Here is a 27,375-nt window from a genome sequence, read left to right on the forward strand (position 1 = left end):
TGTAAATATAAATCAGTTTATAAAGATGGAATCTGATTAGTGGTATGTAGGAAGGGAGAAGGACAGAGAGACTGAGAGGTAATGCTAAGGGGTGTGGAGTTTTTCTTTTTGGAGTAATGAAATTGTTCTAAAATTTTTTATGGTGATGAATGCACAATAGTGTGATTATACTAAAAGCCACTGATTGTACAATTTGGATGGATTGTATGGTATGTGAATATATCTCAATAAAACTGCTTAAAAAAAATAAAAAACAATGATGATAACAAAAATCCAGTTTGCAGGGCCAGTTCCCATGCCTTCTAAAGTACAGAGCAAAAGGTGCTGTCAGCAGGGGGCCTTTTTTTTTTTTTTAACAGACTGAAAGTGGGGAGAGAAACCCCTTTGCATTATAAAGGGAGGATTTTGCCATATTTTAAAAAATGAGGCAGAGAGGAAGACAATCATGAAATTATGGCCTAGCCTGATTTTAATGTCATCGTTAATATACAGATATGGTTTGCATCTGTTAAATACTTCTATTCCATCCCACAGGGCATTCTAGGAATAACCTAGAAGAGTAAGGGGATATTGTTGACTTTTCAGCAATAACCAAGAAAGACAAACCCAGAGTGTGCAGAAAAGAGGCCATGCCTGCTTCGTGGTTTAGAGGCTGGGTTTTAGAGTTCGACTGTATTTAGGTACCGACTTTACTAGGCATTATGTAAGGTTAGGCTGGTCATCAAACTCTGAGTCTTAGAAAGGGGAAAACCATAGTTCCTGCCTCACAGGGTCATTATGAACAATCACGTAAAGCTCAGACAGTAAGGCTCAATAAATGTTGACTACCTTTATGAGGATTATTATAATGGTGACTCAATCCTAGATCCATCATATGCCATTGTTCCAGTAACAACTTTGGTAAAGGAATTAAGACCCCATTGATGAAATCTGCTGGCGATAATCAGGTGGGGCTATTAGTAATGCTTGATGACCAGGTTTCTTAAATTGGGGTCACCCTATAACAAAGTCCTTGTAGTATATTTTGGAATGGAGAGAATTTGGGCATCTCACATCTCCATCTTAAGATAATCGATTTTCGTGCTATCAAAATGGCCAGTTAGACTTAGGCTACAAGAACTGGATGGTTCCCCAACAGTCATCTGGTCCACTTGTTGATGGATTTGCTTTTAGCCAAAACAAAAGAGATCATACTTGTAAGCTCAAGAACGGAAGATCTGCTTGCTCCATTGTGAAGCCAATGGTGTGTTCTGGTTTTGGTTTTGGTTTTGGTTAGGGGCTGGGGTGGAAGAGAACACATGTTCCCAACACGCTGTTCAAGTCAATGACCCATCTGACCTGAAGACTCACCCATCTTCTAATGAAAGAGGAGCCTTTAATTCCCTTTCCAACCCTGAAGATACTCTTTAGTATGACTTGGAACAAGAAGGAAATGCCTCTTCTTGCACACAGGTACAAATATAATAACTTCGGTTTTTACTTTGAAAAAAAAATTTGAAACGGAAAGTGAAATCTGTTGCTTTTAATGGGAGACAGGTATAAAAGTTACTTACAATAACTTCCCTAAAGGATTCTTGGTCATTGATTGTCTTGTCTTCTACACATCCAGATTGATTCAAGTAGTGGTAGTTTGCTGGCACAGATAAATAAAATTCTTCTGTCAAAAAAAAAGCAAACAACATATTATCAAATGCCACTGAGCTGTCCAGGGTAAGACAAAATTCGAATAGTTTCTGCTTTGGGAGTTTACAAAAAAGAGTACATAAGTAATTCTTTATTCTTTACCATCCCCAAAGACTTCCCTCTTAATGATTAACTGGGGAAAATAAAGGGAATTTAACTAAATGGGATAGTGGAAAAAGCCACTGAAAAACACAGATGCTAAGGACATTTTTATTGTTGTCTCTCAAAAACTGAATGATTTTTTAAAAATTAACTTTACTCAGGTGTGATTTCAAATTAAAACCAGTTGCAATCTATTATATATTTTTTTACAAATACCCCATGAATCAGAAATGTACCAAGACAAAAAATTTTTAAAAAATTCAAAATTTCTCTATTGATGCTATTCTCTCTACATCATTTGGCTCTGAGATTAATTCAACATCTTTTAGTACTTTCATAATATATATTTCATTTCTAATTGTGAAATACAGATAAAGTTCAAAAGGTTGTCCTTCTCACAGACCGATGTTTTTTAAAAGAAAAAATGAGTTGCTAGTACGTTATTTCTCTACTCTTGCCCCACGCACCTTTCTCTTTATTCTCCAGCCCTGCCAGCAGTGCATAGAAAATGTGGTAATTCCTTTCCCCGGGATTCTGTCTTACTACGCGGTTCTGTGGAGATAAATCATATTTATATTCAGAGATGTACTCTCTGCTTAATTAACACACAGCAATAATTTCTGAAAATCATAATTATAGAAGAAAATGGGGATTAATTCGTGATACTTACTTTTTCTAATAAATCTTCATGTGAAAAGCAATGGCGAGTCAAGGAATAAAACAAGGCTATGACATGCTCCACTTGTCTTTAATTTTCTATTCGTTGTTATCCAAATCATTACAGCTTCCTGTGTCTTTGACACTGAGACTTCCAGTGATCAAAATCTACCAAACTAATCACAGGCTATTTCATCTAAATCTGAGTACAAACATGATACACACTAGAACCCTTGCAGGTACCATATTATTTGTCAGAATTGCTTTCAAACAATGAATATTTGATGTTTGATGATGCATCTAATTTTTCAGATTATGGACATGATATATCAGAAATTTCCAAAAGAAAAGTAGTTCTTTATCTCATAGAATAATTAGGGGACCAAGCACAAGAATATTAGAGCAACAACTAGACAGAACCACAGAGAGAAACGTTTCATGTTTTTTCGTCCTTATAATAAGCAAGAACAGTGTCCAGCTGCCCATTTAAATGCTACAGACAAAAACTAAATGAAACAGGATACAATCTACAATTCTCCCGCCCTGAATATTTCCCTTCTGGCAGATATTGAGCTGAACAAACTTCCCAAAGCGACTGGAGTTGTTGTTGTAGACGGTCTTCGCATTGCCGAAAGCCTCCATGATCGGGCTGTGAAGGAAATGAGGCGACAGAGAGTGTTCATGAGGGCAGATCAAAAAACAGTAAGAGCGTTTCTTGCAAATGTCAAAATATACGATTGCAAGAAAACTCTGAAGCCCACAGGACCAGCGGGAACTATGTTCTTTTTCAGATGAGACCGATACCCAGAACACTTGTTGAAATGGGTTTATGATGCCTACCCCCTTTGAATGAGATTAAGGATCTTATAACTGGCAGTGCTGGCAAAGGTCTCCAGAATCAAGGAGACCACAAAGGCTTATCCATTCGCAAATTGGTTTGGACTCACACACACAAGTCGGGAAACATCCACAAAAAGCCCACTACCTATATTCTAGAAACCAAAACGCTGCCAGCCCTGGAAATTTCACCGATTTATTGTATACCCTTGGAGCAAATCATTTAACTTTTTGGAGTCTTCTTCAACTGTAAAATGGGACCAAACTAGATCAGGGACAAACTGAGTAAAAGATCCAGAGAGGAAATATTTGCGGGCCGTAGGGTCTCTGCTGCAAATATTCACCTCTGCCCCTATAGCTTGAAAGCAGCCTAAACAATCCGTGAACAGATCTGCATCCCGAGAAAATTTTATACTAACAATAGGAGCTGCAGGCTGTACTTTGTAACGTCCAGACTCATCTCTAAATGACTGGAACTCTAAAGTCCCTACCCATTCTAAAATCTCATAAGGCACAGATCAGACATAAGGCAATTACATATTTTAAGTGAAATTTAGGTGGTACCTCACAACACAGCCCACTTCCCAAGTTCTGAGGCTCACTAACATGGGAAGTATCCTGATTGCCTGCCACAGAGAGGCTACAGAAATGCCTTATCAAATCCTGTTCTGCTCGCATCGAGCCTCCAAAAGGCTGATGGGAGCCCTGCTCATCTCCAAGCTAAGTCCTCTTTTACATGGAGGCTGAAATTTCACCTGCTAACAAAGCCCCCAGAGAGTCAACCAGGAGAATTTTTTCCCCAAACTTCAGTACCATTCCCCTATCTAACCCAGAGCCATCACGTAACACTGGAGTCAAGGGCTCTCAGGTAGGCATGAGGCTGCAGAACATTCTGGGACATGGTTCAGTCATCAACACAAACCTAGCCCAGGGGTGGGGGTCAGGAGGACCTTCAACTGGCAAGAGGTGTTGCTGAGGTTCCCAGAATGTGCTGTGAGCACTTTCAGGGCTTTTCTTAAGGAGCTATGAAGAAGAAGTCAAGAGAAGCAGAATATAATCCAGCCAAGTACAGCTGTTCCTTAAATAAGCCGTACAGTAAGGAAAGGGATTCCTATTAGTTGGAAGTCAGAAAAATGACAGAGTAATACCTGCTTTCAAGAATAGCTTGTTCCACACAGGATGTCTTCTCCTTCAAGGACAATTCCAAAGATCGTTGACTGATGACTGACAAAAACTTCAGGATCAATTTTGTGCTTTCGGTTTTACCTGCCCCACTTTCACCACTGAAAGACATAACGCAGCAGTTGGCGCTTTGAGATATAATTTCTTTAAGGCAGCTTAGTCAACGTCCCCACAATTCCTCAACAGTACTGTAGAAAGGTAGGAAAAGGGAGATCAAAACGCTTGCTGTAAAAGAGCTGAGCGCAAAGGCAACACCTCTTCCCCAGTGCGGGTGCCATGGTCTCCCATCTCACACGTGCCTCTTTAGGCTTCTGAAGTTAAGGGTGGCATGTATTAACGTCAAGGCAGGAAGATGGACAGAGCGCTTCACGGGGAGGTTAAGATCTTTATTTTGTTCAGCATGTATCCCACACACCTAAGCGGTGCCTGGCTCACAGCAGGCGCTCGCTAGATAACTTTAAAGCACGAGCACAGTCGCAGCATCTTTCTGGGAACTGAAAGCAGGGTAAGTGTGCATAAAAATGTAATCACTCGTCAATATTACTGAGGAACAAGGGTCCCCTCAGGTACTCGACCCACACAGAATCTTCTGATCCCCACAGCAATCCTGTGAGGGAGGCAGTGGTGCGGAGTCTTGGGTTGGAATTTAACTCGAGGTCTGTCCAATTCCAAAGTCTGCCGGAGTTCATGCTTCAGTGATTGTTACGGAAAAGTTCACAACAGTTCAGAGGAAGGGGAGACTGCGAGAGAAGTAAACAGGGTCCAAGCTGTGCCTGAAAGGACGTCACCATCAGTGAGGTGGAGGAATGGGGAAGGCCTCTGGGTAAGAGGCCCAGGGACCAGGAGGCTGGAAAGCACCCATCCGGGAGCGTGGGAGGTATGACTCTAGAGGGAATATTCTAGATAGAGCGAGGCATTCCCTGGGGAGGTCAGCTGTTGCTACAACCTAGGTGTGTGTAGAATAACCAGGCTGCAGATGGAGAGGAAGGGATGGAGATAAGGGACATTTGGAGGGAGAAACCGACTTGTGACAGACACCTTGCTCAGTGGCAAGAAGAGAAGGAGTGAAAAGGCAGGGAGCTTATCAGAAGAGCAGGAGGCTGGGAAGCGGACTTGGCCCAGTGGATAGGGCATCTGTCTACCACATGGGAGGTCCACGGTTCAAATCCCGGGCCTCCTTGACCCGTGTGGAGTTGGCCCACACGCAGTGCCGATGCGCACAAGGAGTGCCCTGGCAAGCAGGGGTGTCCCCGCGTAGGTAAGCCCCACACACAAGGAGTGCGCCCCATAAGGAGAGCTGCCCAGTGCGAAAGAAAGTGCAGCCTGCCCAGGAATGGTGCCGCACGCACGGAGAGCTGACGCAGCAAGATGACGCAACAAAAAGAAACACAGATTCCCATGCTGCTGACAACAACAAAACGGACAAAAAGAACATGCAGCGAATGGACACAGAGAGCAGACTAAATAAAATAACCCTTAAAAAATAAAGAAAAGCAGAAGGCAAACCAAAAGGGTAAGGAGGAGCACAGCCATACAAACAGTATCACAAGTTAGTGCACTCATCGTTATTAAATGCAGAGGGAAACAGATGTGCAACTCAAGGGTTTTACAGAAGAGGCCCTCGCAGAGAGCCAAGGAGATCTGGGAAGTTAGCACAGAAGAGGAATTTGGCTGCAAACGTGGTGAATGATTAAGCCTATGCCACAAAAGAGAGGAAATGACTCAAGGGTGACATGCTCCTTGCCAGGTGGGGTGTTGGAGCCCCACAGGGAGTGTTTGTAGGTAGATAACAATCACAGCCGTTCCAACCCCTGCCCAAGGGGCACAGCTGGGCATGGGCAGGTGTTAAAAGCCACAGAGCTGGGAGCGGATGTAGCTCCGTGGTTGAGCACCTGCTTCCCATGTATGAGGTCCTGGGTTCGATCCCCACTAGTTATCTCCTTAAAACAAAACAAGCAAACAAACGAAAACCAACTCTCTTTGGGTAGAAACTATGTCTAATAAAATATACCATAAATGTTAAAACAGGGAGTGGATGTAGATCACTAATTGAGCACCTGCTTTCCATGTACAAGGTCCTGGGTTCAATCCCCACACCTCCTAAAAAAAATAAAAAGGCCACAGAGCTGTAACATCAAGTGTGCTGGGGGCTTCCAAGATGTGCCCATCCCCATGCCACCCCCCAACACACACACATGACCGAACAGAAATGTCCTCCTTGCTGTGGACAATAAATACCGGGAACTCCACACCTGTCTGGAGATCACAAAGTGAAAGCCAAGAAAAGCAGAGAAGAGCCCAGCAGGGGTGGCCATAACCACGTCCCTAGAATGGCCCTGGCTGGTTTTTTTGTTAACGGCAACCCAAATCTTCCTAGTATGGGGACTCCTCCTTGCGTAAGTGGCACGTAGAAGGCATTCAGCAAGGATGCGCTCAGTGAGGAGCATGGACGTAAAGAGGGAAAGAGTTCAATATTCTCTGTCTTTGTTTAATATAGACATCTACCTAGTAAGTCCTGATGGAATCATTTCTTATATATAAAAAAAAGGCAGCTAAAGGGACAAGTTCTCTAGTTAATACTTGTTGTGTGTCCCCCAAACCCACCTGTTTACCTACCAACACCTCCAGCACCCCACAGCAGATGACACAGCAGCCTCCCTTGTAGTAATGGGAGCAATTCGTGACAACGTGGCAATCTGGCCCGTTGAACCTAAGAGGGCAATATGCCATTCCCACGTGGTAGCTAACGGCCTTCCTGCCCGACCCTCTGGGCCCTCTACCAGCTGGGTACATGGGGTCCCGTGAGCCCCTCTGGAAGGGCACAGCTTCTAAAACCGTGAAACCCATGTGAAGTCAAGACCCTCACCTACCCACACTAGGCTGCGACATGAGCAAGAAAGAAAATGTTCCTATGTCATGCCCCTGGGATTTGGGTGCTGTTTGTTACAGCAACTAGCCTACCCTGACTGATACAACATGGTAAAAATATAACCACAGAGAAGACATGTGGCCCAAGTCTGCAACAAAGGCTTAGCCAACGGGGTGAGAACCCAGGACTGTCACTGTCATTTTCTAGTCATGGATACCTGCATCGATATCCAGCCACAATTTTTTTCATCCTTGTATCATATTTTGCTCAAGCATCTTCTTTAAATGCATCTTTTTTTTTAATCTCTCCCCCTCCCCCACGGCTTTTTGTGTGCTGTCTGTTCTGTGTCCATTTGCTGTGCATTCTTCTGTGTCTGTATTTATTTTTATTTATCCCTCCCCGCCTTGTGGCTTGCTTGCTGTCTGCTCTCTGTGTCCATTCGCTGCACGTTCTTCTTCATTTTTGCTTGTCTCCCTTTCTGTTGCGTCACCTTGCTGAGCTGGCTCTCTACAGCGCTTGCAGGTTGGTGGCACTCCACGGCACCCAGGCTGCCAGCTCTCTGCAGCGTGTAGGCGAGGCTGCCTTCACCAGGAGGCCTCGGGACATGAACCTAGGGCCTTCCATATGGTAGATGGCAGCCCAACTGATTGAGCCACAGCTGCTTCCCTTAAACACATCTTTTTTGATATATAATATAGCAACACTTGAAAGAAAAATATAAACTAAGATTTGTACAGTTCCCTGTAACACAGGTTCTCACACCTGGTTGCACATTAGAATCACCTAAAGTGTCCCTAATAAAACTATGGGGATAGATCCCTGTCATCAGTAATTAAAACATTTTTTTCCAGATCATTCTAAGCAGCAGCCAGATTTGAGAACAGCTGTTCGTAAAAGTAGTTTCACATAATTTACATACTACTGCACCAGGAGATAAGAAGTGATGGCTATTCATATGTTAGGCTGTGGAAGTATTATATACAGGAGGAAAAAATAAAAACAATAAAATAACTCACAAATTGCTAAAGCCTGGAAATATGCCTGACATCTCCAGACAGTAATGTTGAGGTATTAGGACTCTTTGCCCATAGTACACTTTTCTTATTTAAGAGGTATGAGGGTTCGAACCCAGGGCCTCGTACATGGGAAGCAGGCACTCAACCACTGAGCTAGAAACTGCTCCCCCAGGCAGTACACTTCTATCTAGCTCTCCTCCTCTCCCTCCCCGCCCCCCACAACCTCAAACATTCCCCACGAACATAATCTACTGAGTGTGAAACCAACGTGATCTTCCAAGCAATGGAGAAAGGGCATCTCGGCAGAAACTCCTTCCTTCCTAAAATGCCCGAGTGACCCCTTGGGGTCAGGCTGCACTAAGGTTTGGAAAAACAGTCATGAGCAAAGAGCCACACAAAGCGCTGTAAAATATAAACCTAGGGAAACAGGAGGGGTCCTAAGTTACAGCAAGGATTCGAACCTTAGATGGAGGGTAAGGGTTCAAAGATGACCTTTCTGGGAAAGCGACATTTAGAAGATGCATGGGACTAAAGGGTGAAAATAGAAAACAGAAGGATGGTGATGGGAGGGGAAACCCTGCAGCCAGAGGGCGGCGACTCCCAGGGAAGGAGCTCACGGCCCACTGCCAGGTCACTGTTTTCCAATCATGTTTAGAAGAGATTCTTTTAAATAAGGGGAAGGAAGGATCATAAACCACATACTCACCCAACATTTCTATAACTGTATCTATAATTATAACTATCACTATAGTTATCACATATATATATAAACTATCATAGACATATTTACATCGTATTAATATTTCATTATATTACTATGTGGCATTATGACACATATAATTAGCTATATTCTTTGTCTACACCAACGACACCAAAATAAGCTTAAAAATTAAATACAAACAAAATTAAAAAACAGTAAAATGCAGATTCACAAGTCTAAGTTAACCTGCTGGTAAAGTGTTTTGCTCAGACTGAGCAGCCTCCCGCTCTGGCCACGGATCACTTCTTACTTTTTCCCAGGGCCATCACACACAGGAAGGTGACGCAATTATCCCATCTCAGTCCTTTGCTGCAGTTGCTGTAAAACATTAACTTGCACAGCAATTACGACGGCGTTTCACTGTCTTTTCACATGCGTGACATACCCAGTCAGCGCTGCCTTTTTCCTCAGCAGCCCTCGGCAACCACTGCCCCATGCCTTGTGCCGACGTGACGGCAAACATGGGCAAAATCCGCGCTCGCCCCGGTGAGCCGAGATAAGCCTGTGTGTTTTCTTTATAAGCACAATAATGAAAATGAAAACGAGAAAGAAAACAATTCCAAAACACAGATGCGGGATCTCCTAGGCCGAGTTCAAGACGTGGCCGTTTTCCACAGGCAAAATGGGAAGGGGCGAGACCGTTTTTAAGGAGGAAAGTGACCCGTCCGAGTGAAATTTTTAAAGAACCACTCTGCAGCCTGTGAGGAGGATGGAGACAAATAAGCCAAGAGAAGAGGCAGGGATACCAGGTGGGGGGCTCAGTGTGGTCCTAAGAGAAAGGGGCAGGGGGGAAGAGGTGTGAGGGGCCCATGGAAGATGGCGCGGGTGGACGGGGGATCACGTGGGGACAGGGCCACTGGGGTGGTCAGTGAGAGGCAGGCGTGAGAGGCTCCTCAGACCCCAAGGAACCTGCTAGCACGATGAGGGGAGCGTTAGGAACACAAGGTATCCACAGGCGTCACCCCGCATCCTCGAGATCAGCACCCTTTAGCGCCTGTAATTGTACCTTAATTTGAAGAAGAAAAAAAATGAATGACTCCTGGATCTCAGGCTTGGGAACCGGTAGGCTGGTGAGCCCACCTGCTCACAGGTGAGGCCCGTGGAGGCACGCACCTCTGAGAGCAAACTCAAAGAGTGATGTGGAACCTGCCAGGCGTGAGATGCAGGGGGAGGTCTGTGTGTGCCGAAGCTAAACGAGCGCTTTCTTAGAAAGAAGAGACAGGTTAGTTGTAAGAGGAGCAGATTGTGACATGACCAAGGAGCCGCGTGCCCAGGGCACTGAGAAGAAATCCAGAAAGATGATGCTTCGTGGAGGAGAGAAGGGGCAGTTCTGTTGAGTTGCCCAGAGCCTGATTACTGCCTTCTGGTTTCAGCAAGAAACAGTCTGGGGAGCAGAAGAGAGATGGGTGCAAGCTGAAGAGCGCATGGGAGGAGATGCTATGCAGGCAGTGTGTGTGAACAACTCTCTCAAGAAAAGTGCCCTGCCATGGCAAGCTGAGCTAAGGAGGCAGGTTAAGGGGGAGGTGGAGTGGAGGGGAGAAGTCAAAGAATGGAAGGCAGGAAGGCACAGAGACGGAGCGAATCCTCAGGAACGCAGGGAAGAAAGATCTAGAACACACATGCAGGAAAGCGCCTCTGAGGGAAACAGGGCCCTTCAGCCACTGAACATGCCAGGAGACAGTGCATGCCGATGGCAGGATCCTAGGACCAGGGGTCAGCTAACCGGGGCCCCCAAATCCAACCTGCCCTCTGCTTTTGCAAATAAAGTTTTATTGGAGCACAGCTAGGCGTATTGTCTCTGGCAGCTTTCACGCTGCACTGGCAGAGTTGAGTAGTTGTAACAGAGGTAGTCTTGCCTTAAAATATATACTATCTGGCCCTTTACAGAAAACTTTGGCTAACACCTGACAGTCAAACTTTCCCTTACTGTGAACTGAATTCCCCTGTAGCACATGAATTTCTCAAAATACAGATCAGATCAGTACTTTTCTTGCTAGAAGACTTATGAAACTTCTCCTCCGCCTAAAGGATTAAGTCCAAAGGTCTTAGCAAACAAAGCCCTTAATATAGGACCCTGTGCCTGGAGGTAGGATTCTGTTCTGGAAACTACACAGGCTTCGGAAGCAGAGATACCAAAGTTCAAAACCCTGTCTCTGCTGCTAATACCTAAAGGGACTTTGGCAAGTCACTCAACAACTCTGAGGCTTGGTTTCCCCACAGAAAATGCCTCTTGGGTACCAACGGGGATTACACACAAATTAGTCTTACTCACAAATTTTAGTTTCCTTTCCTTGCCTTTTGAACCCCATCTCCTTTATGCCCTTATAGACTTACCTTCCATTCCTTAATTATCCATGTTTTTCCAGATGACTATACTTCTAAACTGACTATATTCCTACAAACCTGTTAAGGCATGATCACGTCTTCCTCTCAGTGAAGTCTTTCCTTGATTCCTCCTCAAGCATCTCCTACCCCATTCTCTAAGCCATCATGCACCTATTTCTGTGATAGCGTTTGGCAGACTGCTTTTTAATTGTTGACATCAGTTTGTTCCTATCACAGTAGACGTTTCTCAAGGGCAGTGTTCCAGTCTGCCACAAGCTGCTGATGCAAAATAACAGAAGTGGGCTGGCTTTTATAATGCGAATTTATTAGGGTAAGACCTCACAGTGCCAAGGCTGTGAAAATGGCCAAATCAAGGCATCATCAGAGACGCTGGCCCATCAGGGCTGGCTGCTGGTGACCCTGGCTCCTGCCACGTGGCAAACTGGAGGCGGGTCTCTGCCAAGGTCCGTGCCGTCCCCTCCAGGCTCACTTTCTCGGCAAGCTCAGTTGTGGGCATAATCAGGCCATGGTGTCTCTCCCTTCTCGCTCCAGACTGCTCTTCTGATTCTACCCTCCTGCCTCCCGGGGTTTCTCTGTCTTTCTATAATTACAGGCAACCCTGGAGTCCCTTCTCACATGGCAGGGTAAAAACAGAGGTCAGTCTCTATCTCTGTGTTCTGTTTATATAAGAGTCCAGTAAAGGGGTTAGGACCCACCCTGGTCCTGCAATCTAATCAAAGGCCCTTAACTGAATCAATCTAATCAAAAGTGATCTAATCAAAAGACCCCTTAATTGAATCCAACCAAAAGATCCCACATACCTTACATGCACAAGAATGAGTTAGCTCAAGAACAAAATATTCTGGGGTCCACAAAAGACTCAAACCAGGATAGGCAGCGATTGGATCTTATTCTCTCTCTCTTTTTAAACAAATCCCAAATGCTTAGCCTGGTCTCCTGCTATTATGTGACCACAAGGCATGGCCCTGCCTTATTCTGGTTGGTACCTTTCCAATCCAGGACCCAAGTTTTTTTTCTCCATTTCAATCCCATCATTTCCAAATATTTAATTTCTAGAAATAGAAGCATCCCATTACCATCCCAGAATATAAAAGAGCATGGTTAAGAAGAACTCACTCCAGGTTTGAAAGGCCAAAACACACAAGGTGAGCAAAGGTCCTGAACCAACATTCTCTCTGGTATATTCAGTATATCAGTCCTCGACTAACAGGTATTGCATGCAGGCCCTTGAGCAGATGCTGTTCCGAGCACAGCATTGCAGACAGATTGGTCCTAGACTATGCCTGCAATGTATACGAGGCCACCCAAACGGAAAAAATCACAACAAAGCAAACCCTGCCCTATACAATGTACAGAAAACTAAAGTCAATGGAAAATGTACTGGATCATTCAGGGTCACCTTCTTAGGTGAAAAAATAATTCTCATGAGTTTTAAATTCATCTAAACATACATAAAATAAAAATAACATAAGCATTCATTTACGTGTGCATAAAATAAATGAGCCCACTTTAAATTTCCACTTAAGAAGTACTGGCCAACTCCCCCCCTAGGGATACACCCAAAGAAATTGAAAACAGGGACTCAAATTATTGTATACCCATTTACATTGTGGTGTGATTCGAAGTAGCCAAAAGGTTGGGAACAACTTAGGTCTCTGTCAACACATGAATGGACAAAGTGCGGTATATGCATGCTATGGAATATTACTCAGCCGAAAGAAGGACTGACGTTCTGATACATGTGACAACATGAATGAACCTTGAGGACATGATGCTGCTTGAAATAAGCAAGGCACATCAGGGCAAATACCATATGATTTCACTTAGATGAAACATCTAGAAATAGCAAATTCAGAGAGACAAGAGTGGACTGGAGGTTACCAGGGGATAGAGGGAAGGGGAGGGAGGGAATTATTGCTTGGTGGGTATAGAGTATTGATAAATTCTGGAGGGGGAAAACATTGGGAAAACCTTAAGACTAGAAGCCCAGATTACCAACAACTAGCTGGGGCCCTTGGTCAAATGACACAGGCTTGGAAAGTGAGAGATAAGTCGTTCTGTGAAGTCCCATCCAGTTCCAAATAGGCTCACTTTCTGTTTTTAAAGGTGCCAGCGGGAGAGACTGCTTTGAAAGTAGAGAAACTCACTGTATCCACCAGGGGGCAGTTTAAGCCCAAGGAAATCTAAAAAGGGCTCCTGTCCTCAGCCACTTCAGCTTTTACACTCAATTTTTCTCTTAATTTTCCAGCCCCAACCCCCCCCCACCTAAAAACAAAACAAAACAAAACAAAAAAAAAAACCGTGCTGGAAAGTTCTATTAAAAACCAAAACAGATTTTTAATGAGAAATCTATTCTTAAAGTCTATACTTCCTGAGTTAATTTAGATAAATACAGTTCCTCTTTTCACGCTGGCATTACACAAAGGGAGCCTTTCTCTTTTTGGTTCCATCACACACACCCCCACTCCCCTCCTTTTTAAATACCACAGTTTTGGGCATGAAAATGTCAACCCCCTTCCGTTTTATTATGCATATATAAGCACAATGATCTCATTTGATTTTCTTCCCAAGCTACTCCATCTAGCAATATACATTAGTCATGCTTTAATTTTCCCCCTGAAAGTAGTGAATACATGCAATTATCAATGGTAAATATTTAGGTAGCTAAGTGTGTAAAACAATTTGAACTTCTTAAAATAGATTAAGTTCTCTTTTTTTCTGTTAATCTTATTGGATTTTATTTTTTTTTATGCTGAAATCATGACTTTGAATCCTAACTTCTGGACTGTGGTGAAATCATCTAAAAGAGCCTTAGAACTCTGCTTCCAATCTTAAGGCAAGGTACTGCCTTGGGCAAGTAACTCATAAAAGTTCTCTCTCTACCTTAGACAAGTAGCTTCATTTTTATTAACTACAAAGTATTTCCTTAGTAATGATCCATACTTGCTTAATTAGAGGAAATGACAATCGCTTTACCCGAATGTCTTCTGCAGCCCAGCACCTTAGCAGCATTAAGCTGATGAAGAGAAGAGCGTGCACCTGCCCAGATGCTGCCCTTACAGAGAGAGGCAGAGACAGACAGACAGATGGACAGACAGGAAGAGAGAGGCGACCTGTTCTGCCATTCACGGACATGTAATTCCAACTGGTAAAAAGGCGAAAGAACAGGAACAAGGAAAATGGACAAAAACTCCCAGAAAAAGGAACAGAGTCCCTGAAAACCATTTTCTCAGTATGGTCATAAAGGGTGTGGAAGCTGTGGATGAGCCAATGCCCGAAAGGTTCTGGGCACAGGGGCCCTTTCAAAACACGTTAGCCATTATTTCTTACCATCTTAAGTCAGATTCCACATGGGATGAGCTTAAAGGACAGCTTTAAGCTCTCAAATGTCCTCTGTTAGGGGGTCCTCATTTCTCAGGCCTGGCGTTTCAGCGAGGACCGCCCACCACCCCTCTCTGCTCTTCTCCCCATTGACACTCTACTCCACAGGGGCAGGGGTGTCCTCTCACCAGCAAATTGGGGAGAAAGGCTGTGCAAGCTCAGCGTGGCCCTTCTGGCCTGCCTTTACCATCTGGAAATTGGTTTCCCACAGTGAATGGGCCCATCAATTACCTGGCTACACCAGTGACCAGGTGCATCTGTCTGTCTCTATGGTTTTGGCTGCCATGTTGGCAAGCCCAATTGGCTGGTGGTCGAAAGCTAACATGAGAGTCTCCATCTGTCTCCTGCATCTCACTTCAACTGAATCTGAAATCTGGAGGGGAAGAGGTCTTATTTATATAGTCCTTCCCCCAAATTTCGAAATCGCTTTCCTCTCTCTTTCCTCTTGAAATAATGTAACCATTATTTTGCCACAAGTTGGGACTAGACAGACATCTAAAATAGATATTGAAATCTCCTTCCACATTAGGCATTTTAGTACACTGTCACTCCCCTTTAATAGCCGTGTCCATAAGTGAATGTTTGGAGAGAGAAATTAGTGGAGTGCTTGGATATTCCATGGAAACCTCACTAGAACTGACAGTCAGCACATCTGCTTTGGATATCATTCAGGGGTGTTGGGTCATCAAAAAAAAGCCCTCGGCCATGATTCCAATATAAATAATCAAGAAGAAGATCCAATGGGGGAAGTGGATTTGGCTCAATGGATAGAGCGTCCAACTACGACATGGGAGGTCCAGGGTTCAAACCCAGGGCCTCCTGTCCCGTGTGATGAGCTGGCCCACAAGCAGTGCTGATGTGCGCAAGGAATGCTGTGCCACACAGGGGTGTCCCCCACACAGGGGAGCCCCATGTGCAAGAAGTGTGCCCATAAGGAGACCCACGCAGTCCAAAAAAAAGTTTAGCCTGCCCAGGAGTGGCGCCGCACACACAGAGAGCTGACACAGCAAGATGACACAACAAAAAGAGGCACAGATTCCTGGCGCCAATGACAAGAATACAAACAGCCACAGAAGAACACACAGAGAATGGATTCAGAGAGCAGACAACAAGGGGGTTGGGGGCGGAGAAGGGGAGAGAAATTTAAAAAAATTTTTTTAAAAAGATCCAATAGGCTATCACTGTAATGTAAGTGATGAGATCAACTTGAATTAATCAATAATGAAAACTAAGAAATCCTTTTAAAGTAATATACTCTACTACTTTAGATGGTTCCCAGGCACAGGTTTTGAGAGTGGACCTCCTGGTAGGTGATTTTAATAAATGAGTAGAGCTCAGGCTGAAATAGACACAGGTCTCTTCTCCCACAACAAAAACACAACTAAACTAAATTTAACTGAAATAAGCATGACCTTCTATCACTCACTTAAAATAAGCTTAGTTAAGTCCCTCTTGTATAGCAAAATCAAAGGTAAACTTTAAGAACATCCCATTAAAACTATTAAAAATTCTTAAATTCGAGAGATTGTCTATGATAATCTTAAATACTAAAGAAAAAAGAAACCTTGTTCAAATACACAAGCATTTTGACTAGCACTCTAGAATATATATAACATTTTGAAATTGGAAGAAACATTTATAATTTCCTTAGAAATAGAAGGACCACACCTTTCAATTTAAATAAACCAAAGACCAATTAAGACCAAAAAAAAAAAAAAAAAAGAGATGAGGGCAAGAGGCAATGAAAACAGATTTGCTTTTCTAAATGTGCTCCGCATGTCTTTTGAAAGCTGTGGCTGTCAAGCTCTTCAAAATGGAAAATTCCATCTGAGATACTTAGGTACTTGAAGTAAAGGGAAATTCAACTGATAGCCCACAGGGGTAAAAATTTTCTTAATGTTCTCAAATCATCAGCAAAGCAGTTTTGTGTTTTGGGGGCATATCAGTGGGACAGGGAAATACTCCATTTGGTTTTGTGTGCTATGTCGTTTTTTTTAAGGAGGTCCTGGGGATTGAACCCGAGACCTCGTACATGCGAAGCAGGTGCTCAACCACCGAGCTACACCCGCTCCACCTTGACTGTTTCTGAACACACCCCTTCCTGGCCTGCCCCCCCACCCCTGGCCCACCTCTGCTGCATGTCCACCGCGGTTTCCCCACGGTCACCTTCGCCCCCCTCGGCCAGCCTTAGTACCGCAGCGGCCGTTACCTGATGAGGATGCACTGGTTGTCGTGGCGCTTCCACAGGCAGCGGTAGCACTCGTTGGCGATGGCGAAGATGTGGGGGCGCATCTCGCCCAGGTGGTGCTTGCTGTAGCGCTCCATGGTGGCGTGCTCGTACAGGCCGGCGATCGTCTTGTAGGGGTTCACCGAGGCGATGATGGAGCCAATGTAAGTCTGTAGGGAGAGGGGATGGGAGACACAAGGGCTCGAGGTTACACCGGGCTCTCCTGAGGGAGTCGCCTCCCCTCTGCCATCCTGGGACGGAGCGAAGAGAAGGGCCTGGATGCAGCTCAGCGCTGCCTGAGCCACGGCAACAACCCAACCTGCCCTCTCTATGCTCAAGAAGGGAGATGGCCCATCTAACTGAAGACACCTGGCTGCGCTGCAACAGAATCCACGAGTGTGTGCTAAGGGGAAAGACCATGTCTGTTCTCGGCTTTTTTTTTTTAAAGAGTTTTATTTATTTCTCTCCCCTTCCTGCGCCCCTGCCCCAGATGTCTGCTCTCTGTGCCATTCGCTGTGTGTTCTTCTGTGTCCGCTTGTATTCTTATCAGTGGCACCGGGAATCTGTGTCTCTTTGTTGCGCCATCTTGCTGCATCAGCTCTCCGTGTGTGCGGCGCCATTCCTGGGCAGGCTGCACTTTCTTTCACGCTGGGTGGCTTTCCTTACGGGGCGCACTCCTTGCACATGGGGCTCCCCTACGCAGGGACACCCCTGCAGGGCACGGCACTCCTTGCGCACATCAGCACTGTGTGTGGGCCAGCTCACCCCTGTAACTTTTTTGTACTAAATCTTGTCATTCTGTACAAACGAATGATGCCATTTCAAAGAGGGCTTGCGGTGAAAGGCACACAGGAGAAAGGTGATGGTGAGGCAGCTGAGTTAAATCCCTGTCCCTCGGGGACCCCCTAATCTCTTTCCAGTTTCAGAGAACCGACACGTCAGGCTCCTTCCTCGTGGGGAGACCCTTTTGCTGGACTAACTCAGGGAGACATTTCTCAGGTTGCGTCTCCACCCTCTTGCTGGGTCTGATATAAAGGCAGACACCCAGGAAAAGGGAGCTCTGCCACATTTGATCCTGCCATGGGAGAGGAAGGACTCCATGTCTGCCCACGGATGAGCTCAAGGAGAAAAGCCCCAGGGCCACCGCGCTGAGGCCCGGGGAGAGGTCAGCCGTGTGCCTGAGGGCTTACAGCTGAACTAGGGAAGAAGGCAGAGCTGCTGAGACTGAGGGAGGAGGCCGGGAAAGAGGCGAGCCCTAGGCCTGGCTGCCCACGGCGGAGCTCCGGGAGACTGTGGCTTCTGGAGGGGAAGATGGAGATGGGCGGCCATCTTGGCCACGGCGCAGTTGAGCAGGATCAACAGTAGCTGACTTCTGTGAGAAGCATCTCTGACGGTGCCTCGATTTGGATATTTCACTGCCTCAGAACTGTAAGCTTTCACCCCAAATAAATCCCCTTTATAGAAGCCACCACATTTCTGTTACTTTGCACTGGCGGCCTTATGGCAAAGGAACAACGGCTTTCTGACAACACTCGGCATTCTTTCAGGAACCTCAAAACCGCAGGAAGTGCCACTTGTCTGGAGTTTAGGTGACTGACAACCTTCCTTTCCTGGACTATAACCCAGACCAGAAAGTGAACAAAATCTTAAAAGCAGCAAAACAGAGGCTAGAGTGACTGAAATCGAATCCCTTCTTCTCCCTCTTGATGGTTATAACTACCCATTTGTACTTACGCCAAGAGGGCTAACACAGTCGGGCCACCTGATTTCCAAACCCAGGCCCAGCGGAGGAGGCAAATGAGAGAGGCATGGAAGCAGAGCATGTGACAGCACCAGATCACCTCCTCTCATCTCCTCAATACCCGTGAGCATTACCCTGCTTGCAGAGTCGGGGATACAGGCAGGCTACGCGGGAGGAGCCTGCACCTCCTTCTCCCTTGTTTAAAACGCCAGCCCTGTTTTCTACCCAGTTTGTATTGGCATGTATTATTATTGTTTTGATTCTCCCAGAGAAATAAAAAAGGCTCATTTTTACTGGGAAATGATCTTAATTTTTTCCCTACTTGAAGACCTTCAACGCCATCGCCCTTTTACACGGCCACCTAATTCGACAGAGGGAGTTCCACAGGCACGCACCCACAAACCAGGGGCATTTTGGCAAATGTTCTTCTCGCTGCCCCAGGCCCACCTGCCAACCATAAACTTGTCTCCTGCCCCTGGGGGCCCTTATTCAGTTCTTTCTCGGTTACAAGTAGAATGTTGAGGCTCATCTTTTGCAGAAGGAACACTTAGGGCATCAACTTCATATTAGGATACCTACCTCTTATAAAAATGACGTGCCATATCTTGCAACTTTGGAGGCCTGCTCATGTTTCTATGGTTGCTGTCAAATTCTGAGAGGAGCCCTCTTTAATAAAGATATCATATACTCATAAAACTGCCATAAATTCTAGATTCCTTTTATTCATAATCATTCTTCAAAAGAATGATTACTTTGGTCCAAGCCTCAGGGGCATGTTACCTCTGCCTGGTTGGGGAATCTCACTAGCTGAATAGCATCTGTGGTGGCGTGGAGCTCCGGAACCCAGAAAAACATGTTCGTAAACGTAACCCCTTCCTATGGGTATGGACCCATTGTGCACAGGACCTCTTGGTGAGGTTATTTAGTTAAGATGTGGCCCACTTCAGTCAGAATGGGCTGTGATCCTATTGCTTAAGTCCTTTATAAGAGAATAAAATTCAGAAGACAGTGTTGAGCAGCCCTAAGCTAAACATCATGGGAACCTACTCGGAAGAGAAGGGAGAGGCCTGGAAACACCGTCAGGTGGGGTCGTGTGACAAGCTAAGCACCGGGATCCCTAGCAGCGGGACCCCAGAACGCCACACTCTTCAGGGAGAAAGCATCGCCTCGACGATGTCTTAATTTGGACTTCAATCTTAGCCTCAAAACTGTAACTGGCTTTTATTGCTTTAGGCAAGGCAGCTTTGCTGTTTCCCATTTTAATGGAAACTTCCGAAAGAGTCTGGCACATGCTGTTATGTTCTTAAAACCAGTTTAGTGTATCGAGTTTAACATTTTCTTGAGGATTTATGGTCCTCTTGCAGGCTTTAAGCCCAAAAGAGTGATGCCCGCCCCCCCAGTGAGGTAGATACTATCTTCTTATCTACACTAAAATCACACCAGCCCCCCCGAGCTTCCGGTGTCTTCCCAGTTGCTTCTGTGCAATGCCCTGCTGCTTCTCAGCCCCACCTACTCAGGAGGCAGCATCTGAGGACAGCTCCAAACCTGCGGAATAAAAGCCTGGGGCTGTGCTATCTTACGGGTGGCTGGCAGTGCTCAGAGAGTTTGCAGATAAAGAAGAGCTTGGCTGTATCATTAATGCAATGGATGATACCAACCCATGCTTTTATTTGTCACCATATAATGGATCAAATGGGGAAAAATTTTTAAATGATCTGCATGTCAATGTTTAAAACCTTCTAAGATTAATTAAATTATGATTGAAGTGGTAAATGCACAATTATGTGATTTTACCGAATACCACTGACTACACACTTCAGATGGACTGTATGCTTTATTAATATCAATAAAATTCACTTGTTAAATTATGAATGAAAGTAGGTAGGTATGAAAAAAAGACTAATAATATGCTATATGCAATGAATGAATTGAACGTGAATAAGTAACACAGTCTGAATTCTAAAAGGATCCTGAGAGTTGATTTCACATGGGATTCAATCAAAGCTGATTTGATTTAGGAGCACCTTGGAAGCAGCCTTGAACTGTGGCACTTCACACCCCACCGTCCACTTTTATATCTTTAAACCAGACCATAAGCTGAACTTCCCCCCTCCTAAGAATGTTCAGGATGCTTCTCTTTGTCAGGAAGTACTAACAGCTGCACCTGATTGTCAAAGCTAAGGCATTTAATGACATGACTGTGTTCCACCACGACTGTTTCTAAGACGGGAGGTGCTACCATCATCGACCTCTTCATTTGGTGGTCCAGGCCTTCAACACACAAAATGCCTATTCTAAAAAGACAAAACAAACAAAAAAACCCTACCTTTTAAACCATATTAAATAATCTGAACAGAGAGCCAGTCATAACATGGCTCCACTGGTTTTCTCAAGATTTTTCTTAAACCCATGCTCACCGAAAGCACTTTGTCATTTTCTTTTTAGACATTCCTACTGAGTCAAGAATGGGTTTTCATACTTTACTCTCTATAAAATATATAAAAAATATTAAATAAAATGTATTTTCAATTTCTACGTAGGTCATTCCCCCACCTCCTTGAGAATTTTGGTGCTGGATAACTTACATTAATCTCTTGTCTACGTGTAAAGGGATATTTGAAGACAAGGGCAGTCTTAAGGGTAAATAACAAGAAGTATTATTCTTCTTACTGTAGTAAAATGTGTTCAGATACGCAGCTTCAAATTTCAACTCAAATGAAACGAAAATGCTCTAGTGACAAACTGGAGAATAATTTAATAAAGGAGAGCACAAAGGCATTTAAATTTTTTAGGAAGAAATGTTTTGGTACTGAATAGTGGTTATGGTAACACAAAATTGTGAACATAATTAAGAGCACTGAATTATGTATCCGAATGTGCTTAAAAGGGGAAATGTTTGGTTGAAGAGATGATACTAGAATACATTTTTTAAAAAAATCTATGGACTTGCACAACACAGTGAACCGTTAAGTTAAACCATGGACTGTAGTTAATAGTGCAATTATTAAAATGTGCTATCATCAATTGTAACAAATGTACCACACCAATGCCATAATGTTAGTAATAGGGCGATATATGAGATTCCCGTATTTTCTGCATGATTGTGTTCTATAAACCCACAATTCTCTAATTAAGGAAAAAAAGAAAGAATATTTTCCAAGAAATTTTCTAAGTAATCTTAGAGTATAAACAAATGAATATGTCATGGCTGAGCATAAATATAAATGAACTTTTGTGTACTAACAGGACTATCAAACAACTAGTTTTAATTTGACACAATACTCTATAATCTGAGATCTCTTCTTTAAAATAAAATAAAGAATATGTAAAATGTGTGGCTGGTAAGGAAAGAGTGTTATTATTATTCTAGATTATAGGAAACCATACCTCATTAATAGTAAAAATGTCTCTTTAGAGTACCTCTATGTAGTACCATGGATAAATAAGGCTCATAAAATATGATCACACAAGTTTTGCTATTTCAACTTCTCACTAATGACCGAAATCATTTCTAAAAGGTTTGTGAGGTATCAGAAACTTGGAGAATAAAGAATACTCTCACTTGTCACAGGATTTTAAAGGATAAGTCAGTCTACCTATTTCCAAGCAACTTTAAAAGACATTTCCCAGTTGTGTGGCAGAGAGAACAGTCTTATCTGGCATTTTCCATATGATCACACCCCTCAGCTGCTCCTGCATAACTCTGTGGTGTGGCCGGGGTGGGGTTCCTGTCTCTTTCCACAGAGGATGAAGCAGGCAAAAGAACTTAAGTCTTTTCTCTACAGTCAGAGAGGCGCTGAGTGAGAGCAAGGACAGGAACTGATGGGAGCAAGGATGAGAACAGCGTGACATAGTGGAGCTGCTTCTGTCCAGTCTCATCGGAAACAGTGCCCAGTGGCTCCCAGCCCTGACCCCTCCACTTTTAAAGTGCTCTGGAATCTATCCCCTTTCCCTCCAACTCCACTGCCTATTGAGAGCCTCCCCTTGTTCGGACTCATTTCCACAAATGTCTTCTTCCTTCATTTCCCACAGCCTTGCACCCTCCAGTCCAATCTCCACACTGACAGATGAATTCTTCAAATGTAAACTCTCCTTAAAAACTCTTCAATAACTGGATCTAATAATGGAGGAGAGACTGCTCAAAAGGACATTATTGGGGCATACCAAAAAAGGTGGGATATAGGCTTTGAGTTCTATAAGGCCGAATGTCTTGAACTTGATAACTGTACTTAAAGTGACTACATAGGTAAATATCTTTTTTTTCTTAAGGAGGTACCAGGGATCTAACCCAGGACCTAGTACATGGGAAGCAGGTGCTCAACCACTTGAGCTACATCTGCTCCCCTAAATATACTGGTTCTTAGGAAAGTATTCAGGGACCAAGGACAATATATATATAATCTACTCTCAAATGTTTAGAAAATAGGTAGGTAGATGGATAAAATGATATGAAAAATGTGACAATGTTAAAAATTGGTAGATCTGGATATCTAGGATTGACAATGGTATGTTGGAGTTCTCTGTATGAATTCTGTATATTTTTGCAACTCTCCTGTATGTTTGGAATTATTTCAAATTAAAAAAGTTTTTTTTAAAAAAATAGGGTAATTAAAACACAATCTCTTCATTAGGTCTCCACAAGTTTCAGAGTCAACCAAAGGGACGTGTGTGAAAAGAGTCTGAGCGTTCTGGTGAAGGTGATTCCACAGCCCAACTCCTAATAAATTCTCCTCATAACCAGTTACTAACTCAGGGCCTTCCATCCACTGAGAAGGAACCTTTACTTTCTCATTGAGTTTTTACCATGTGTGCCCATGTATATGCTAAATAGCCATTTTGGACATCACTCAAAAATATGTAAAATGAAATGGTAAAAAAAATAGTAATAGCTCCACATAGTTTATTCAAACAAAAAATTTTTGAAACCTTAGGGGTTTGTCACCAAAAATAATTACAGCCAGGGACATCCTATTTTCCCCCCACTATCTTAATCATACCCCTTCCCTATTCACTCTGTATGGGGGTGATTTTTATCACTAAAACTAAGGCTGCATGGATAAAAGTTTAGTTGAATAATAAGAAAACCTCAAAAAGTAATATAAACAAAAATGGCAGTTGGGGGTGGCAGAGGGCAGGTGGAGAAAAGCCTAGTTGTAAAGTAAGTACCAACTGAAGCAAAGATAAAATGCGGTAAGTTATCCTAAAAGCTACAGCTAACATGTGTTGCATACTTGTATCATTTCTCCCTCTATAAAAAGGTATTATCACTGCTCCCCCAATGGCCACAATAACACCATGTCATCCAATTTAAGACTGTAGACACACAAGGCCCAAAGCCATGGCAGGGCCAGGGACTGGCTGCCTCATATTGAATGACAAATTCCACACAAACAGTGTGGTCTCTTTTAACAGCTTTTCAGAAATAGAAAGCACATTCTATTTTGAAGCACATAAATAAAAATTTTCAGTCAGAAAATTTCCATGCAACTCATCGAAAACCGTATTTCCTTGCCTACTCCAATAATCTGGAACAGCTGTAGTACATACTTCTTAACATGTGAGGAGAAGCTCACTGCATGTCTACAATCCAAAATCTACCCATTTGAGGTTTGCCAAAGGCATTAGGATATGACACCAAGTGTCCCAAGCCCTCATCCACAAACAAAAGAAAACAACATAATCAAATACAACTAAGACAACTGAAAGCAACACAGTGGCCTCAGATGCAATCTGCTTGTAGAGACAGAGGCAACCCATACAACTAGTGGGCAGTTCCAATTCCAACACAGGAAAAACTAACCCAGACGGCACAGTATGGCCATGCCAGGAGCCCTGGAAATCCTCACGCCTGACCTACCGGCCCTGCACACACTTCTGGGCCTACAATTCTCATCATTAATGGTAACTGCATCCTGTGTTATCCCCAAATGACAATGATGTGAATGTGCTACATAAATTCTATGTATTTATTATGGTTAGTGTTAGTGAAAAATAAAACCACAACTGCTTTTTTTCATGTGGACCTGAAAAGTTGGAAGAAGATCACGTAATTTGAAATGCATTAGGGAGACTGGTTATTTTAAAGGCCATGCCAATGCATACTTTCCTAAAGGAAAGAACTTGTAGGAAAGAGGGGTCATTGTCTAGATTTATTTCCCACTGTCTCCTTTCTCTCACTCTCTATTGCCTCAGCTAAATATGGCAAGGTCTTACTCCTGAATCTTTATCGTGAATGCAAATTCAGTTTTAAAGTACAGATCCACATATTTAGTGTGCCACTGGACACCTTCATGTGGTTGTCCCTTAGACCACTCAAACTCAACATGGACAAGGCTGACCTTTCTCCCCCTCCAAACAAGTTTTTTTTCCTTATATAGTCACCTCTTGAAAAATGGTACCATGGTCTACCGACCTGCTGAATCCAAAAGTCTAGGACTCATCCGACAGAAATTCAGCCTCCGCATCCCTGCCTCCCCTAGCCCAATCAAACACTTACAATTCTACCTCTTGGCATCACTCTGACCCATTTCTCCTCTGGCTTACTGGTCCCCTTGCCTCCCAACCAGAACCCCTGGCAGTCCGTCCACCACCACTCTGCTGCCAGAGTGAGTTTTCTGAAAAACTCTGGGCTAAAATTGGTCCCTACATGTTTCATAAGTTCAAGCTCAGTAACTTGCACCTGGGGCCTTTCTTTACCTGCTCGTGACCACCTTGCCAATGAGATACATGCAACCCTTGTTCCAGCTCCTTAAATGCCCTGCCGTTGGATAAATGCATTCATACTATTTCAAGTCTCTGCAGATACTGATCTTCTGCCCTGGCCAAATTTCCCTATGAATGCTTCAAAACTCAGTACAACTTGTGTGCCAGCTGGGAAACATTTTCTGACTCTCTCCTCGTCTCCCTCATTTTGATGCTCATGCTTTGTGCTTTCAGTAAATACTTCTGTTTTTTTAACGATTTATTTATTTCTCCCCCGCCCCCATTGTTTGCAATCACTATCTGCTCTCTGTGTCTGTTGGTTTTGTGCTCTCTGTGTCTGCTCTTTTTTTTAGGAGGCACCAGGAACCAAACCTGGGACCTCCCATGCGGAACAACACCCGATCACTTGAATGACATCTACTACCTGCTTGATATGTCTCTCATTGTGTCTCTTCATTGCGTCATCTCGTTGAGTCATCTCAATGCATCAGCTCGCTATCTTGCTCATCTTCCTTAGGAGACACCAGGAACTGACCCTGGGACCTCTCATGTGGGAGGCAGGTGCCCAACTTCTTGAGCCACATCCATATCAGTAAATACTTTTATCACATCCCTTGTCACCCCAGTTTGCTTGTGTTGATCTTCACCAGTAAACTGACAGGTTCTGGAGGAGCTAGTACCTTATATTTATTTGATCTTTCAACAAACTATAACTATGTACAAGAGTAACTTAGCACCCTGTGTCCCAGCACAGTGCCTGGCACAGAGACAGGGCTGAATCAGTGTAGATATATTGGGGCCATATGATTTGACCACCAGTGCACAAATCAGTTCCTGTTTTAATTGTGTTCTACTGCTTCGTGCCCACTACTTTGTACATGACAAAATTGTTTGCCATCGTTGTCCAACTGAATAATTAAAAAACATTTTTTAAACCATTAAAAACACTGTCAAGCATTCATGATAACTCCGATAACACAGAAGTCAAGTTCTTATATTTGAAAGTGACATTTCCATTTAATTTGAGTGAACTTCAGATTCAAATTCCCTTCTTGCTGAAAGCCATCTTAACCAAAAGTGGGGCCAGAAAGAAAAAAAAATCACACAAAGTTCCTAATTGTCACCATCCTGTGCTGATGTGGAAGTGGCTGCACAAGAGTGTAAATGTTTGGTAAAGTTTAAAAATACACAGAGTAAGACAGATGGTTATAATTATCTTTTGGCAACGCCAGTCTTGATTTCATGTTATTTAAAAAAAAAAAAAAAAAAGCCAAAAAAATAAGAAACCCCTGGCACACCAAACTATATTCAGCGTTCCCAGTACATTTCACAGCGAGAATGGTAACCAGCTGGACTTCAGGCCATCTCCAAACCTGAGAGAGGCATACCATTATTTGACTTTACTTGACACTGGTTTTGGAAAGAGTGGAAATGAACCAGGTCTACTTTGGGAAGACTCAACTCAAAGAAATGGAACATAGATCTCTATTTGTATGTCCAAACCAGTAAACTCTGTGGCAGGGGCTACCCAGTCTTAAGGCTGCGAGCTGCCCAGTAATTTCCTCATAGGTGAACTCAGTTCACCTTCAGCTGCAATCGATAGATCTTTCTTTACCTGGCTGGGGCCTGCTAGCATTAGGCTTGACGGAAGCTGACTTCAAAGTTAATTCAGGAACATCAAACACATGTGCAGATTCTTCTCTAGAATGCCCCCTAACCAAATGAGGATATTTTTGAAACACCTAAAAATACCATTAGCTGTGAATAATCCTCTGTGCTTACATAAGCACGTATTCTTTAGACACAGCCCACTTCTTAAAACGGGCGCGTTGCATTCTGATCTCTGCGTTGTTTGTTCAGCAAGACCAATGA

The 27,375-nt window shown here is 43.7% G+C and overlaps 1 protein-coding gene across 1 annotated transcript in view; it reads right to left on the bottom strand.

Moving 5' to 3' along the window:
• MYO10 (myosin X) overlaps positions 1-27,375 on the bottom strand; it is a 236,880-nt gene that overhangs the window by 95,783 nt on the left and 113,722 nt on the right. The window contains exons 4-9 of the mRNA XM_004453918.4: positions 17,043-17,230; positions 4,428-4,562; positions 2,967-3,091; positions 2,456-2,469; positions 2,253-2,337; positions 1,554-1,657 (exon numbers count right to left, since the gene is read on the bottom strand). Of these exons, the coding sequence (XP_004453975.1) occupies positions 1,554-1,657; positions 2,253-2,337; positions 2,456-2,469; positions 2,967-3,091; positions 4,428-4,562; positions 17,043-17,230 (651 nt within the window). The remainder of the gene's footprint in view (positions 1-1,553; positions 1,658-2,252; positions 2,338-2,455; positions 2,470-2,966; positions 3,092-4,427; positions 4,563-17,042; positions 17,231-27,375) is intronic.

Source organism: Dasypus novemcinctus, chromosome 2 (assembly GCF_030445035.2).
Source record: "Dasypus novemcinctus isolate mDasNov1 chromosome 2, mDasNov1.1.hap2, whole genome shotgun sequence".
Classification (NCBI taxonomy): domain Eukaryota; kingdom Metazoa; phylum Chordata; class Mammalia; order Cingulata; family Dasypodidae; genus Dasypus; species Dasypus novemcinctus.